Source organism: Centruroides vittatus, unplaced genomic scaffold (assembly GCF_030686945.1).
Source record: "Centruroides vittatus isolate TY-2023 unplaced genomic scaffold, ASM3068694v2 contig_875, whole genome shotgun sequence".
NCBI classification, from domain to species: Eukaryota; Metazoa; Arthropoda; class Arachnida; order Scorpiones; family Buthidae; genus Centruroides; species Centruroides vittatus.
The window spans coordinates 3,843,777-3,862,566 of NW_027122567.1; the positions used below are offsets into that span (position 1 = coordinate 3,843,777).

An 18,790-nucleotide genomic window follows, 5' to 3' on the forward strand; every position below is an offset into this window, starting at 1 on the left:
TTGTACTAGTATAAATAATATGAAGCATTAAAACAATAAGTACTGAAGCTATACAATGTGTTTTCAATAAGTCTGGAATCATAGGAATTATGTTATTGATCTTTGTTTATTCTTTTACAGTTAAAGCATGGTGCTAAACAGGGAAAATGAATTCAAGTTACTTTAATAGTGGGAACCTGCAGTCAGTGAGAAGATGCTGTATGCAGACTGCTATATGTGATTGATGGGAAGGTTGGATGTAGTCTGTTAAACTTCAACAACTTCACACTGACAATGAGACCCTACAATCAAAAGAATTTGAATTTATTTCTCTTGCACAACTCAATGCTTTACAGCATGGTTTACCTGTAAAAGAATAAACAAAGATCAACAACTCCTAGGATTTCAGACTTATGGGACACTGTGTGAATGTATATATAGGGTATAACAAAACATTATGCCACTATTTTAGGAATGGATTTTAAGATTAAAAATAAGCTTAAAGTTCTCTATAAATGTTTTTCAAAATCCACTTCATTTTCAAGATCTGACCTTCCAAAAAAAAGGTATTTTTAAATTTCCTGCCAAAGTACTAAAGCCAAGTAATTTGTTTTCCTTGTCTTTGTCTTGGATCGAGATAAGTAAATTTTGCTCAAGTAGCTGTATTGAGATAAATATGGATATTTTTTATTTTACATATTACATATATTCATTTCTGGAACTTTTTGTAAACTCCTTATAGATTATTCTCAAATATAAGAATAATTTTAAATTTAATTATAGTAACATAAAGAGAATACATTTTACATAAATAAAAATATAGTATTCACAGCAGAAATGAAAAAGAACCATTAAAAGCAAACTGTTATATTATTAAATAAATAAAATATTTTGTTGAGAAATATAATGTAAAAAAAGTAAATTTGAATATATTGCTTATGTTGTTAACATTAGATGATGGTTTTCTAAATAAGCCAACTTTTACTTTCCTGGCTGTTATACAGAGGAAAAGTATGGCAATTTGGCAAAAATGACCCTCCAAGATTTTTAAATTTTTGGATTTATGATACCTTGAAATGTTGAGAAATGTAAAAAAAAATTCAGGGTAATTTCTGTTTGTATGGATGTCAGTGTTTGAAGCTTAATAACTCTTGTGCTTTTTGTGGAAAATTTCTGAAAATTTGCAGGAAGGTTTGTTTATTAGAGGAATTGATGCTATTAAATTTTGGTAGTTAAAGATCAAGGAGTGAAGAGATAATGGGAGTCGTGTACATCCAGTAGGGTTGGACTTAATCACAATTTTACTTGTTATTAGCATTTACAATTTTTTATAAAACTCATCCCTATCCTCAAAATTAAGCTTTTTGCCATTTTAAAATGATTAAAAATATAAGTTTTTAATAATAAAATATCATAATGATGGTGCCACCAAAATTTTAAATGTTGCTGGATTTTTTTAATGCTATTATCAATCTAAATACTATGGACTTTTCCATTTTCTCAATTATTGGCCCCTGAGATGAGCCGTCATATTTGCTGTCATGTAAAAAGATCCTGCACCAATACCAGTTCTAATTTTCAGTTCATATTTCTTTATGGTACAGATTGTTGCTTTATTTAAATTTAAATGTTTTGCAACTTTTTTTTGCAAAAACCTTTACTTTTTTTTATGTTGATGTAAAGTTTGTATCTTTGATTCTAGAGAAATAAAGTTTCTTTTGAATAGTGCTTTTTTATTTTCATTAGCCATAATTTAGAACTGGAATTTAATTTACAAAGAAGTTATTTTAATGTGGTTCTTAACAAAATTTAGTAACACATAACTTGAAAAATTATAAACAATCAAATAAAACCAAAAATAACCTTACAAAATCCTTAATAAGTAAGGTTTCTCATTTCCCGGGATTCCGGAATAAAAGTGAACTGTTTCCCAGGAAATCCCAGGATAGAATTAATTATTTTTAAAATATACAAAATATCATGAAATCAAATGATATAATTATTTTTCATTTTTTAAATTAATATATGTTCCCCAACCTCCAAAATCATATTAATAATGCAGTGTAAGATATATATTGAAAATTACCTTTGAATTACATAGAAATTTTCACAAATAGAAAAAATTTATTAAAGTTTGCTGGAAACTGCATACAACAACAAAGACGACAAAAAAAAAATGCTTTGAATTTTGAAAATTTAAAAAAAAAAAAAAAGAACTTAGATCAAACTTCTAACTTAAAAGGTAATTTTCATTGTTTAAAGAAAACATGATACAAAATACTATTGTAAATTTTTATAATAAGATTTTAAAAAGCAAAGATGGTCAATACTCCCATTACTCAAATATACTTATTTGAGTAATGAAAAGTCTTGCTACTGAGAGTGTTCTTTCAGATTCAATTGATATGAGTGGAATCATGTTTAATGCATTTAAGAGAAAACAGATGTTATGTGTTTTTTCACCTGTTGCCTGGAAGATTTCTAGTTCGTTTTCGAGATTGTAGTGCTTCTTTTGCTCTTTAGTATTCTTGATTTATCTGCCTCGGCTGCATTAATAGCAGCATCGAGCTTATAGCCCGATAATTCGGCAATTCGTTTGGCTTTAATAATTTGGTTTATGTAAAAACTTCATACTTGCAGACTTCGTACTCGTTTATATCCTTGCCCAATTTGCACAACCTGGTGTTACGCAGTTATTGAAGCTACTGGGGATGGTTAAGAATTAAGACAGCATAAGCACAATTATTCCAGATATTATAGGTTCTGACAAGTAAAGAATTTTCAGAGTCCTGCCACAAATAAGCTACGCATTGATTATTGACCATTTGTGACATGCCATAACGAGCAAAAATTAAAAAAAGTAATAAGTAGGTTTAAAATTAATAAATACAAATGTATTCTGAAGTTTAGGACTTCATTATACTTTCTATTGGCAAAATTTCCACAACCTTAAAATAAGAAAAAAGTGAACTTTCAAGAAATTTGCAGGATTTCTCAGGTTAAAAAAAAAACAATTGGGATCCCATTTGAGAAACCCTATTAATAAGTCATGAATTCCAAAGTCAAAATTTTTAATGAACTTAGGTAAGTCTAAATTCAATAGCACAGAACATGGAGATTTCCCAACAAAATAAAATTTAAAAGCTTGTCCAATAGTTTCTTGTGATTGTGTAACAGCTAGTAAATCAACAGAGAGTTCACAAAAAAATAATAATAATGGAAATTTTGAAAACTTATGAACATAATAGCTTGGTTTTCTCTGCACAAAAATTAAAAAAATACTGTGTATGTAAAGATTGCTGCAATTCTTTAACCATGTTACACGAAGGTTGCTTATACTTTAAGTAATTTAAACTGAAATCTGGAGAGAACTCTTATTTCAGTTGATAAAAGAGTCAGGGACAGATTTACCAAAAAGCAAAACAAGTAAGTGCTTGGGCCTCCTTTGCTGAGAGGAGCTCCATCAGAAACTTTCACCCTTCACTTTTTAAAATTTTTTTCATTGAGATATGAAGACAACATAGATCAAATTTTTGTTTCATAAATAAAAAACCAACTTTATTTTGTATTTAAAAGTGTTTACTTATTTAAATTGAAGATCAAGTATGAATTACAGTTATTGAAATTCCTTGAAACATTGATGTTAGTACAAAATGATTTGTATGACTTTTTCTGAGCCCTTATTAGGGCCTCCCTTTCAGGAAAAAGTATATTTCTTAATTGTATACACTTTCTATTCATAAAATTTTGTAGTGTGAAATTTCTCATTTTTTGATCGCACATTGTCAGTTTTGAAACTCAGAATTGAAATAATATCATCTCAAGACAATTGATAAATTTCAGAAATTATTATTATTATTTTTTTTGATGATGTGATTGAGCAGTTTGTGGTTGAGAAGAGTTGGAAGGAACACTCTGTAATATACAGGGTGTTTATAATTAAAGTTCCACTTTGAAATGGCCATAAAATGAAAACTACTGGACAGAATATTATCAAACTTGATAATAGTGTACAAGACATCATGGGATTTTATTTCCCACGAAAAAAAATAGTTCAAAAACTCACCACCAGTGGAGAATGGCACTGTATGCAATATTATTAAACAAAATAAGACATGAAGACATCGGTTGAAAATGTTTTTAATTGTTTCTAAAACGTGTTACAAAGCATGTTCAATGTGGCATCCACCATTTTCTGACAGTAAGTTAAATCACATTACTGTGTTCTCAACAGTAGTGCTTAAAGCAGATACTAGCTCAGCCAATAATTAATCTAATACACAAAATGACACCTTTTACTTATAGCTGAGATAACTTTAATTAGAAAACTAACGTTTTCGGCTTACTCAATAAGCCATCTTCAGGTTCTAACATTCGAAAAAAGGAACATTATCGTTCCATTAACAGAACACAAATGTTTGAAAAAATTCAAACCGTTAGCAACGGACAAAAAAAGAAGAACATGGTAATATAAGTAAATAAATATACAAAAATAAATAAAAACAAAAAGAAGAACAGTAATAAAATAAATAAATATACAAAAATAATAAAAAAAAAGTAAGAACAAAGTAATATAAATAAAAAATATACAATCAAATCGTTATAGTGGGAAACGATTCCACTGGTGATGCTTTTTTTAAAAAGAGTGGCAGATTATCGAGGAATGATGCCAAAACAAGCTAAGACAAGCCTACGAGTTCGTCATTAGAAAACGTTAGTTTTCTAATTAAAGTTATCTCAGCTATAAGTAAAAGGTGTCATTTTGTGTAGTAGCGCTTAGCTTATCAGGAGGAATGTTATGGACATGTTTGTGTATTGCATTTTTCAATTCCGCCAAATTGTTCATTTTCATTTTCAACTGATGTCTTCATGTCTTATTTTGTTTAACAATATTGCATACAGCACCATTCCCCATTGGTGGTGAGTTTTTGAACTATTTTTTCATGGGAAATAAAATCCCATGATGTCTTGTACACTATTATCAAGTTTGATAACATTCTGTCCAGTAGTTTTCATTTTATGGCCATTTCAAAGTGGAACTTTAATTATAAACACCCTGTACATGATAAACTATGTAATAAACTGTATATTATTGATAAATGAATTTAATTCTTCTTTCAATTTCTGTCTTCCTTTTTTATTTTTAGTTACAAGGGGTTCCTTTGATGGTACAATACATTCAGCACTGAAAGGCATAACTCATGAAGCCAAGACTGTGCCTTTGGGGATTTTGAAAATTTAACCCCCCTCATTTTGTAATTCAAACAGAAAAATATTACTATGTACTATGTCAATTAAATAATACATGGTAGATAACTTGATTTATTTTGTTCCTGTTCAATTTCTCCTGGAATATCTACATTGTAAAAATGAATAACCTATATTATGAAAAAAATTGGTTTTTAAATCCCCTCTTTTAAAAACACTGTACACAGACCTGCATCAAACAAAAAAATTGATAAAATTTTTAATTTAAAATATTATTTTATAGATAATTCTGCATTCATTTTAAATAAAGCTATTACATTTGAAATTTTATTTCTATATTTAAATTTTCAATGATCGAAATATTATTAAATCATCAAGAATGTATCATATTTGTATTTATTAAAATTTAGTGTAAAAAATCCATTATACTACTATATTAAACATATTTTAAGTTTAAATTTAAAATTATAAATGCTTAACACATTCACAAAGTTATATATATATATCTGTACCTAGACTTGCATGCATCATGAACCATGCATGATATATAAAGAAAAGTTTATGTACAGAATTGGTCATACATCTGATGCAGGGAATTACAATAACTACATAGTTAAAATACAAATATATCATTTCTAAACTCTGGAAATATCTGTAATAAATTCAATGTTATAATTTGATATACTATCAATTTTTTTAATTAAATAAATACTTTAATAATCTTTATTATTATATAAATATTTTAGAATTTTTCAATTGTATATTCCCAATTTTCTAGTTTTTAATTGATAAAAAAAAAATAATAAATTACCTTTACAAATAAGAAACAAAAATAAATGCTTCATGAATATTCTGAAAATTATTTCTCCAATTAAATCTGTTATAGTTTTATAAAATGCAACAGCTGTTTTAAATATTTAGACTTTCATTTTAATTATATGACATTTCATGTGTGTTTCATATATGTTTACTATTATGTGACATTTCAAGAAAATTAAAAAAAATTATATATATTAAAAGAATAATTTTTTTATTAAAATTTACTAAATAATTTTACACTTTTAATTTTGTGCCGTACAAATTTGGAAATATAAAATATCACAATTCATTGCACAGATTTTATACTCGTACATTTTTAAAATTTCACAATTACGGTACCATGAAAATATGTTTTGCCGTCTTTGCAAGATAATATAGTAATAATGCGTTAAATCTGTGTAGTCTGCAAGAGTTCCAATGATCAAGAATAGAATAGAAAATTAATAACTGACAAGTGATAGCACAACATTAATAATTTGAAATTTATTTCAACTTGAAAAATTTAGCTAAATCTTTAAAATTAAAAGGAAAATAGAAGTAAAATGAGATAATTTTAACAAATGTGTCAATGTTGAATAAATCAAACATTTTCAAAAGTTTGTAGAACAATCCCAGCTTATCTAATTTATCAATTTAAAGAATTACCATAGTGTACAGAATGTTTCCATAGTCAAACTGTGCAGATTAAACATTTACTAGAAAAATAAAATGCATCACTCCAAATATATCCAGATGCTGGTTTATATATTAATAAAACATAAAATAAATGCACTAAAGCATTTTATAGTTGTAGTAGCAATAACAATCCACATGTTCCAATATTTTAAAGTAATAAACTTATAACTTATTTTAATAGGTATATGAACATTTTTAAAACAATATATCCTTATATAAATTTGTATCGTGAGAAATAATATGGCACTAAAAATAGATAACATTGACAATAATGACCAGTATGAATTTTAATTTGGATAAAATAAGCCAAAAAGACTAGAAAATAGGAAACGATAAAAATTCTGTATACGACTATGATGATGCATGATACTTTACAAAAGCAATTGCAGCAAGTTCTTTACAGAATTCTTCGATGACGATCAATGCCTCTAAAATATTTGCATCTTCGAAACTGCTATATTCTGAAGCTTCACTTAACAGTGCTTTTCTGGTTAATCTTAATTTTTTCTTAAAATTTACAGTTTTACGAATATTAACCTGGATATCTTCTACGACTTTTAGTAACACTGTGAAAAGAGATCTACAGCCTGTTAATGGTATTAACGGATTTAATAAATATTCGTGGAGATTAGGATGCGGAAACAATGCTATACGAGATACGAGAGAGGTTATTTGAAGATTTACTTCATATGGCTGCTCAAGCATATGTTCTAATTTATCAAAAATCATACTTAAAAAATCTCCTTCATAAAAATATGACGTAGAATCTGCTTCAGGCTGTGAATCAGAACTTGAATCATCTTCAACTGTATTTTTCTCTTGAGCTAATTCTTGAGGCCAATCCCATTGTTCACAAAGCATCAAACATTCTTGAAACTGTCTATGAGCATCATTGATGTATGTATCATATCCAGAATCATCTTCTGCATCACAAGATTTAATTTCATCAGGCAAAAGTAATAAGAAACAATTTAATATTCTGTGTATGTGTGTTGGTGCAAAAGCTCGATTTACTGGTGAAGAACCAGGTGATATCTCATCATCATCATATAAACTTCTTCCGTGCGCACTTTCTTCATCATCACTGAAATCAAAATAGCTATCACCTGCAGTAAAGTCATAATAATTCCTTTCTTTAAGATTATTTAAAATCAAATTGTTAATTATTTTTTCTGTTGGCTTATGTAATAATTCATCAAATAACTGTAATGTTGCCAATCCCAATTGAGGGCATCTACTGCTATTTTGGCATCTCTCTATTAATAAATGTTTCAGTAAGTGTCCTGTATATCCTGGAATGTCTGGCTCAGCTGTGTCTCCTAGCAAAAATACTCCAAATGAATTTACAAGTTTTGGAGAAGATATATGTCTAAGGCAGCAGGATACTACTGTTGTCATTAAGAGAGCAATGTCTTTATCATCGTCTTCAGTTATATTAGGATATAATATTGCTTCAAGAAAATCTGACTGAAAAGAGGTAGCTAAAGTATCACCAATAAGAGGATGAGATTGCTGGGTTAAACAATCTACAAAATCTAACCATTTAAGAAAACAAAGCAATCTTCTTTTTCCAGGAGATATTTGAGCATCTGAAACAATAGGTGTTAAATCATGATTCCATTTTGCAAAAGCCTCATCAACATCTATTGGTTTTAAAGTTTTAGGTACACCAGCGTAAAGAAGAGTCAATCGGTTGATTATTTCTTGGCAACATACCGTATGCTTAATTATAACCATTGCAACAGCATCATTTGCCACCGACGTGCAAAGAATAAGACAATTTCCAGCCTTAGTCGACACTTCACTATCGGGACTACTTAATAAAGAAAGCAAAGATTTAACGAGAGGATATTCCATACTGTCTTCGTTACTCGAACATTCTTCGGATTTTTTCTTATCCTTTAACGATCTAATAGACGCGTCAGATAGGAAACAATTAGCCAAGTAGGGATTTTCTTGAAGTTTAGCACAGATGGTATCTAGAAAAGCAATTTCTTCTCTTTCGGACGGAGCAGCCATTACTTCTCCGCATAATTTTATCAGCTTTTGAACGGGAGTGCAAACATTTATCTGAGGTAACAGCGAATGTTTAGAATTAGACAGCAGCTGTCCAACAAACATCAATACATATCTTTTCATACCAGGAGGAGTGTCTGCTCTAGCCAAAACAGCTACAGTCTCTAATACTTTATGCTGAAGCAGATATTCCATACAAAGTCCCATACTGCCACTTTCTGATTCTTCTTCTTCTTGTTCTAATACAGCTGACATTTGATTAAAATGATCTGGCAAATTCGTAGATTCAATGGGTATCTTTCCAGACGAGGTTTTCTCCGTATAAAATTTGGTGATGGCATTCCAATGCCAAACGAATTCTTCGTGAAGAGGTAACGGTGGAGCCAAAGCATCCACCGCATTATAAATAACGTTAGCGAGTCGACTAAACATAACTTTCCTGTACCAACTCACATAATTTCCCAAATTCCATCAAAAAATAAACCTCAAAAGTCAACAGACAACACGATCCCTAAACATCACACAAAACTTTAAAGTTTCAACGTCACTTCCGACGACGTTACAACTAGTGACGTAATTATCTCAAATGCACTAAATTCGATTTTCAACTTCAATAAAACACACTAAAATCGAAATTTTAATAAGAATCGATTAATAAAAACTATTTAAAAAGTATTAATTTAATAATATATATTTAATATAATTTCGTACGAAACTATCGCTATTTATCGTTAGGAGGACGGCCATCTTGATGGAGTGCTGATGTGGTAATCTCGGTAGGATCGAGTTCTCTTCTTTAAATAGTTTTATTTAAGTAAATATAACGAGCAATTAATTCGTAAGAGTTGTAAGAATTAATAGTATGGTGTTCGGTGAGTGTAAAGTTTACGATGTTTTTATCATTATCTTATAATTTGATTTGAGATGCCACACCTCTTCCGTATGAATTGAAAAAACGAAATATTTCATTCAAAAAATTGAATTTTTGTTACACGATAGCTTAAATTCTCGTGACAGCTTGGCAATTCGAAACGTAACTTTCATTTACGTTCCCCAACGTAACCACAGCTTACAGACTACACTTGTGAGCTTTCATTCACAGGAATTTTGTTATAGTAACTCATACACAACATAACATTCCAAGTGTTTCAAGTTACTTCATTTTTCTCTTCACTGTTATGATGTACAGTACAGTACATATAAAGTTCATACTATTGATTACAGTAAAACTTCTATTATCTGTATTTTCTACTACACATATATAATGTCAATAACAGTTTATTTAAATATAATATTTGGCATTTTTCTTAAATTGCCACTGGGTAAAAATGTATAATTTATATTTTATTTCATCCAGTTTTTATAAGTTTATTTTAAAGATTTTGTTTTCACCATCTTTTATTTGCTAATTTTTCTATATTTTAGCAGGTTTTACCTACGTTTTTTAAATAGTTATTCCAGCAGCCGTCATTAGATATTGTTATAGTTTTACCGTATTATGTGTAATAAGAACCAACGAGGGGAAATATGGCCCGAAATGCATTTTCTTTTGTAAAAATTAGGAAATAAAATCTACTTTTTCCATCAGAAAAAAGTATTCCTGTGTGATAAGTTCTCTGTAACAATTTCGTTCTTAATTCCAAAGAATAATTTATATTCTTCACTAGTTTTTCTTGTGCAAACGGTTCATTAATAATAAATTAAAACACACTTTGTTTAATAATTAAAACCAAAAACAGGCATAATCAGTCAGCTGTTACATGTAATTACACTTGAAAAGTTTTACAAGAATAAATCTTTTCATAATTATTTATGATAAATGCTTGACTGTGTGATATTTTTAAGATAGATGATAGCTTATAGATAGAAATTCAAAGAAGTAAAAGTAAGTGTAATTACATTTTTATTCTGATTATCAATTTATTTTTTTTTTCTGTTGATAAGTTATAGGTGTAAAACAATGATGATGATCACAGAATTTTTATCTTTGTCAATTACTCCTTATTTCATTGATAAGTTATATTAAAGGAAAATTAAATAGGGTCTATTAAAATGATATATTATTTCATTTATTTAATTATAAAATTATTAAAGCATAAAAATGTGATTTTATAACTTTAAAAAAAATATTTAAAGTTACTAAAAAAATAGTTTTTAAATATAGCAAACAAATTTAATTTTGTTTCTTTAAATATTTATATTCACTTGGTGAGAGTGAATTATAGAAGAGCAATGAATAGTATATCCCATAATCCAAAATTTAAGATTATAAAATTCTTCAATCAGGTTTTTTTTTTATACTGAGAATACTCTTTTATCTAGGATTTTTAAGAAATAAAAATGATCAAAATACCAATCTGTTATATCTTTAAGTATGATGCTTAATCAACACATTGTATTAATTTTTTATTTGATGGACTAAAACTAATTTTTAAATAATTTTATTGTAGATTTATTTAAATTGAGACATCTCATGATTTAAAAATATAATACAAGAATTTGGTATTTAATAAATAACACAATAAAGAAATACATGTAATTCCTGTTTATTATTACAAATACAAAAGGTAGCATTTAGTAAGAATAAAAATAAAATACATTTTTTTCAATATATAAATAGATTAAAAAATTAATTTCAAAAACAGTAATGATTATATATTTTCAAATAAAATTATAATATATTCAACTGCATTAAATAATTATGAATATTTTTAAATCTAAAAATACTTTTATTTTAATAGTTTTGTCTTACAGCAGTAGAATATTTTGATTTGATTAAAAATTCTTTAACATTTTCTTCAAGAAAACATAAAAAGAAGTATTATAGTTCAAATGTTTAAGAATTACCTTGATGACAGAATAGATAAAGTAAATTTTTAAGGTTGATAATAACAAAAATGTTTCTTATCTTTAGAATTAGATTAAGTGATAATTCAAGAATTTTTCCAGAGATGGTTTTATTACATTTTCAATTTATAATACTGTTTTTTTTTTTTTTTTTTAAATTAAATTACAAATGCATATATGTGTGTAAAATATATATGGGAACTGCACAGATTTTTAAATTACTTTTTAGTTTTTTTTCTATGAAATCAGTAAGACATTTAAATTTTAATTCTGTTATAAACTAAAATTTTGTATAATTTTTAAAATACTAGCACAGAATGATGAATTATTTATATTTATAATTGTTTAGGGTTTTCTTATTTGAAATATGTATGAACAGATAGGATTTAAAAATTTATACTTACTGTATATCTCGGCGGATAAGACGACCTTCAGATAAAATGAGGTATAAATTTTCGTCAAACTATTATGGTTTTAGCATATATCTGTCCTATAAGACGACCCCCAAACTATCAACGGCCTATGAATTTAGTTTAGATCAGCGATCATCATCTGAATAATAATACTGTATACGGAATTATCGCCTAATTCTAATTTTTCGAATAAACAAATTTATTTTCTTGCATTTGGCAGCACTGCCTTGCGATTGTTGCAAACATTCATACTGATTTGGGCAATGACTGACTATTTACAAAAACATTCTATGGGCTATTCTATTTTGTGCACATACCCTACTCTCTTCTAGTAAATAATTACGGTTTGTCTGTCTCTTTATAATGGTTTTAATTTATGTAAATTTCAATCTAATTTTTTTGTTTTTTGTATCTGTCGTATAAGACGACCCCAGATTTTGGGGGCTATTTTTTATGATTCGACTATAGTCTTATCTGCCGAGATATACAGTAATTTTTTTTTATTAGATTTAATTCTTGTAATGCTTGTTCGTTTTTAGAATTTGAATAAATAATATCTAATTTAAAGGAACTTATTTAATAATAGTCATATAAATTAAAAATTTATATATTAAATATTGTATGTGGATTTTTTTAAGTTATAATTTTTTAAGCAAGTTGAATTTTATTTTTGAAATTATTCAATATTAAATTTTATGCATTCTGTTATATAGAAAATGTATAAATGTTCTACTTTTTAATAAGTTATTATTGAAAGTTTTAGTATAAATAACTTCTATTGTTAAGGTAAATTAATTGTTTTTTACTTCTCAATCATGTTTTTATTTAATTTTCTTATGATAGTGAAATTAAACTATAAACGGAACAAAAGAAATTGATAGTATTCTAATGTTCTCCTTTTTTTAAGTTATTTTGATATAACTATATTTTATTAAATTATTTCTTTGTTTTTTATTTATTCAATGAATTTATAGACTAAATTATGTTTATGATGATTTTTAAGAATCTTAATTATATTTCAAAATTAGTCATTGACTTAAATTTCATTTGTTATAAGATTTTATATGATTAAATATAATTTCTTATTTACATGTAATATGTAATACTTATTTATTTATGACTATAGTGTTATAAATATATTTTTTATGCATTTAATTTAAATAGTATTTTTAAAAAGATTAATTATAATTCTTTCAATTCATATTCTTAAAGACGGTCTCCTGGTGAGGGAAAGTACAAAAAAATTATTATAAATAAGTGCAAAAATATTAATTTGTTTAAAGAATTGATCATATTAAAAAGTTTTACAATTACATTATAATTACAAAACAAAGATATCAATGAAAGAGCTTTAGTAAATAATTTCCAAAACTTTGTCTCTACCTCATTTTTAATCCAAAATGCCAAATGATATTGTTTCCTGATTTCATCAGTAAATTAAGAATTCAAGATCAGATGAGATAATGAATTGGTTTCTTCTTGAAATAACATGCATTTTTGCTTGGAAATCAGAGATAACTATTAGTTTTCCAACTAAATTGAAATTTATTCAAATGCAATTGTAAAATGCTTTTTTAAATAAGAAATGAATTTGTGAATTCAGTTTTACTAAGATGCCTGTTCTGATACCATTAGAGGGTACTGTGGGTGAACCCTCCCTGGGAACCTGGGAAGAATCTTCCTGGGAACAGATAAGAGAGTGATTTGTAATTTGCTGAAGAACGTCTTTTATCTTATAAAGTGATAATAATTTAATCAATTTCCAATCATCTGGAATTGTATGTTTGACCAAAATATCATAGTACAAGTTTAGAAAATATAATTAACAAATTAATTCACCATAGACAAAATCTAGTAATCTTGTTCATCCTGGAGCTGAGTTCATCTACTTCAAAGCCAGTTTATCTTGGAGTTTAACCTTGATCCAGATTTAAACCTTCAAATTCCTTTAGCTTAGAACAGTTCTACAAAATACAAAAACAATCCATTAATTTTGCATCTTTTATCAGTGTATGAACATGACCTTTATTTTAATTAACAGTATTTCAGAATTTCCTAGTATCCTTTTTCCTTGCAAAATTCAAAGTAACTTCCCCAATGAAACTTTTTCTCTGCTTTACATATATTTTTAAACTAGTTTAATTTTATATAGAGCTCACAGTTTTACTTTGATCCTTATAGTCAATATGATCTCAAACTATTGATCTTTCTCCCTCCTTTTTCTTTTTCAAATAAAATAACAACCCTCACCAAATCATAAATGACCATTTTTGGGCTGCAATTTGAAAAAAATTGTGAACGTATAAATTTCCACTATTGTCTGTTCGTCTGTCTTTCCTTAATCTCGAATGGAGTTAGATAGATGAAATCCGAGACCAGATATTGAAGGGCAGGAGGCCCCAATTAACTATACACGAACTTCCAATGCAAATCAGAAGCCATGTTATTTCAATTCAAAAGTTTTCCCCTGAAGGCAGTTAATAGATGACTGACACAACTCCATTGCTAATGGAAAAGTATGATGTACAGGGGCAAGACACTATAGTACTAATCTGAGGTGGAGAGCATATATCAGGTCAGTCCATAAGTTCATGCACATTTTTATGACCTTGAGAAAAATATTGTTTTGCTGTTAAAAATGTTAGTCTATTGTGATACTTTTTACACTGAAGTTGGATGTTGGAAGTTAAGTTGGATTTCATTCATATAATACTGTTCAGAATTGGGAACATTTCAGTTGTTTATTTTTGTTAAAATAGAAGTAATGGATGAAAATAAGAGACATGTTTTATACTTTTTAAGTGGTGAGAATACTACAAATGCAGCCAAAGAAATAAATACTGTACATAATCAAACTGTCTAAGGACTGTGCAGAAGTGGTTTGAAAGATTTAGAAACAATGATTTTAGTGTAGCGGTTAAGGCTTGTACTGGAAAACCCATTGACTTTGATGATGATGATTCTCTCTGCACTAGTTGAAGCAGAACCATCTTTAACAGTTGATGAAATTGCAGAACATTTAAATTCATCTCTTGGAACTGTTCATAGACACCTACAACAAATCAGAAAAGTTTCAAAGCTAGGAAAATGGATACCACACGAACTGTCAATAGCTAACAACAAACGTGTAAACATTTGCACGTCTCTTTTATCCTGTATTGATTTAGAACCTTTTCTTGATCGGCTGGTTACTGGAGATGAAAAATGGATCTTCTATAATAATGTGATGAGAAAAAGACAATGGACAGATTGCGTCACGCAGCCAAAACCAGCTGCAAAAGGTGGGTTACATCCAAAAAAATTCTTTTGTCTGTTTGGTGGGGTATGTCAGATGTAATTTACTTTGAGCCGTTAGAACCTAATCAAACAATTTCAGCTCAAATGTATTGTGAGCAATTAGAGCATTTAAGTGAAAAATTGGAAAAAAAATTAACCGTCATTAGTGAACAGAAAGAAGGTTCTCTTGCAACATGACAATGCCAGACCACATGCTGCAAAAATAACTGTACAGAAACTTCTAAAGCCACAACTGGGAAATTTTACCTCATCCATCATATTTGCTAGATATTGCTCCCAGTGGTTATCATCTTTTTTTGCAGTTTCAAAATTTTTTGAAAGGGAAAATTTTTGAAGATGAGAACAATGTAAAAAAAAGCTATTTCTGAATATTTTGATTTGAAACTGAAATCATTTTATGAAGACAGGATTAAAAAGCTACCATCAAGATGGCAATAAATTGTACAAAATAATAGTAAATACATTATAGATTGAAATGATATTTAATTAAAATTTTTTGTTGCTGTTTTTGTAGATAAAAATATGCACAAACTTATGGACTGACCTGATATTTTAAATTAAATAAATTAAAAGTATGATTAAAAATCGGAGCCTGGCATTGTGGTGATGTCACAATAAATAATTGCTCATTTTATAATCATTCCCTATTTCACTTTTAACATCACCAACTACAACAAATCAGAAAATTTTCAGAGTTTTCTGAATTGCTGTCTTATACATAACCTGTGCCACTTTTTTATAAATACTCACTAAAGTTGTGATTAATACTTAAAAGGTCATTCAGCTTTCTTTACACACACACACACACACACACACACATATATATATATATATATATATATATATAGATATAATCGAGACGAGTTGATAATAATAATCAGCACAGAGCCCAAACAGTTAGGAGTTGAAAGTTGAAATTTGGTACACAGTTAGGATACGTCACGAAAATGCACACTAAGAAGGGATTTTTCAAAATTTCTCCCCACGGGGAAAGGGACAGGATTAAGGCTTAACACTTCCATCAACAACGGAAGTGTTAAGTAACAATGGAGAACAAGAGAAAGCGACGTGCAAGATTTACGGGTGCTGGAGGAAAAAAAAAGAAAAAGAGTAATATGTTAGAACATATTCGATTTTCAAATTTAAACAGAGTAGTTCTGTTTTTCTCAACTTTTGTTCTTAGAACATTCAATGAAAATCAAACAATATTAGAATATTCGATTTTCAAATTTGACCTTTCTTTAGAAATATTTAGTTTGTTGATGAAATTACTCTTTCTTTTCTGTGACTATAACGTAATAATCTTAATCTTCGCTATCATTATTTTTGCCCTAGCAACGCCGGGGCGTATCTACTAATGTGTGTATATATATATATAAAATAAATAAATAATATATATATATATATATTTATTTATTTATTTTAATTCTAATATGATTGTGTTGGTATACGTATTTTAGAAAAAGGTTGTCCTGTTAAGCTAAGTTTATCTTTTATCAGGTTGTGAGGGTAAAATTTAGACATTTCAATTTTTTCTAGAAATGACTGGAAAAGATGTTCTAGAACATTTGATTTAGATATATAAGTAGAATAACCAAAGGACATTTTGTCAGACATTTTATTGGAAATCAGTGTGTCAGCAATGTCTGATAACACAAAAGAACACATTTTTGCTATTTCACTTCAAAAGAGGCCACAATTCAACAAAGGCTCACAGTCTCATCTGCAAAGTTTGTTAAAGTGTTCATGGATGAACAAAGGTCAATCAGCTGTTTAAAATGTCAAAGGGCTTTTAGTGCAGAAGAAGGTAGTAATCTGCATTTGTTTGGCATCATCGTGATGTAACTGCTTCTAATTAACGTCATTGTCATGAAAGAACTCTACTGTGAACAGCTGGATTGTTTGAACACCAAGATCAAAGAACTTTGCCCAAAAATTGACTAAGTTCAATACCACCATACCAGCATGTAGAATAAAGATGACTTTTGAGAAGCTGGGATGGGAGGTTCTATCTCATCCACCTTACAACCCAGGCTTTGTGCCAACTGACAACCATCTATTTTGCACCCTGCAGAACCATATTGCCGATATACAGTTCAATGATAATATTTGATGCTTGACACTTTCTTCAGAGAGAGAACCCCAATCATTCTATGTTCACAGGATTGAAAGTTTGTAGCAAAGGTGGCTAAAAGTGAATGATATTGATAGTGATTAACTACAAGACTGAACTATAATTGTTATTGAGTTAATTGTCAATAGTTTTTTCAGTGTCTAAATTTCACCTTTACAACCTGATTAAATAATTTTAATTGGAAAATGATCTGATGCATTCTCATCCGACACCTCCAGATCATTTATATAACCTAACATTGAATGAGAAACCAAACAACAATAATCAATGATCAATGTCCAGTTATTGAGATAAAAATGATTTTTGTTGGATAATCACTTGGCATACATTTTAAAAAAGATGAACCAATAGAACAGAAAAGAGATTAGAAAATGCATGTGTTAGAATATCTTCAACACGTGATCAAAAATAAGGGTTATGATGAAAAAAGCCCGAGGATGGGCTTATTAGGTTTGAAAGTTTTTGGGTAATAAGGAGAAAGAGAGATTCCCAAGTTAGTTCAGTCTCCAGAAACAATAGTTAGTTAGTTTTAATTCTATCTCCATAAAAATTTCAAGAGTTAAAGTATAAAATAATTACTATTAACTTTTTTTTGTGCTTAATGTTTTAATTTTTTAAACTGTTTGAACTGATAAGTTCAAACAGTTTAAAAATTAGATAACACCTTGTTACATATTTATTATTATTGGAAAGTAGATTACATAGGTAGATATAAAACTAAATAATTGTCATTATCACTATATCAACAGATTCATATTCAGACTAAGTAATTATTACTAATATTTTTTTGTTCACAATATCAACATTGTTATCTTCAACAAGATTTGTACATTTTAAAAATTGGTAAATGACAGATTATAAATGATTTTTTACATTCCAAGTTATGCATTAGAAAACATTTTTTATCAAATTAAATAATTATATATTTATAATTAAATTGTGGGATGAAAAATCAGATAATTGGTATTAAATACACAATAGTGAAAAAATGCAGTTTCATGAAAAATATAAAAAATAAAATTGAGTTTTAATTTTATTTTTATTGAATCCATTCTTATGATATATATATATATATATATATATTTCTTAAATTGTAATATTAATTTAGAATTAGTGATTATTAATTATAAAAAAGTAAATGCATGTATCTATCTATTTTTAAATCTTTAATTATTACTTTAAATTACTAGAAAATTGATTTTCTAAATAATAAATATGCAGATAAGCATAAAAATCATTCAATTTTGTAAAATGGAAAATTAATGAATGCCTGCAAAAGCATATTTAAAAATATAATAATAAAGAATATAGCTTGTTCTGTCTAGCTTAGAAAATGGTAAGTTCAGATATTGGTTTTATGAAGAGCTGTCAAGGGATTTTTGACAAAAGAGTGTGATGATCA

The 18,790-nt window shown here is 27.9% G+C and overlaps 2 protein-coding genes across 7 annotated transcripts in view; one reads left to right on the plus strand and one right to left on the minus strand.

Moving 5' to 3' along the window:
- Positions 1-6,471: 6,471 nt before the first annotated feature.
- Positions 6,472-9,317, minus strand: LOC136983038 (FHF complex subunit HOOK interacting protein 2A-like). The gene has a single exon (XM_067279656.1). The coding sequence runs from the start codon at positions 9,127-9,129 to the stop codon at positions 7,033-7,035; it is 2,097 nt and encodes a 698-aa protein (XP_067135757.1). The 5' UTR covers positions 9,130-9,317; the 3' UTR covers positions 6,472-7,032.
- Positions 9,318-9,408: 91 nt separating this feature from the next.
- LOC136983040 (protein kinase C and casein kinase substrate in neurons protein 1-like) overlaps positions 9,409-18,790 on the plus strand; it is an 85,430-nt gene continuing 76,048 nt past the window's right edge. For 5 of the 6 annotated variants that reach the window (XM_067279658.1, XM_067279662.1, XM_067279664.1 and 2 more), the window contains exon 1: positions 9,432-9,569. The gene's annotated coding sequence lies outside the window, so the exon portion shown is untranslated. Of the gene's footprint in view, positions 9,570-18,790 lie in introns of all 6 variants that reach the window. The other variant, XM_067279660.1, reaches the window with a different exon arrangement.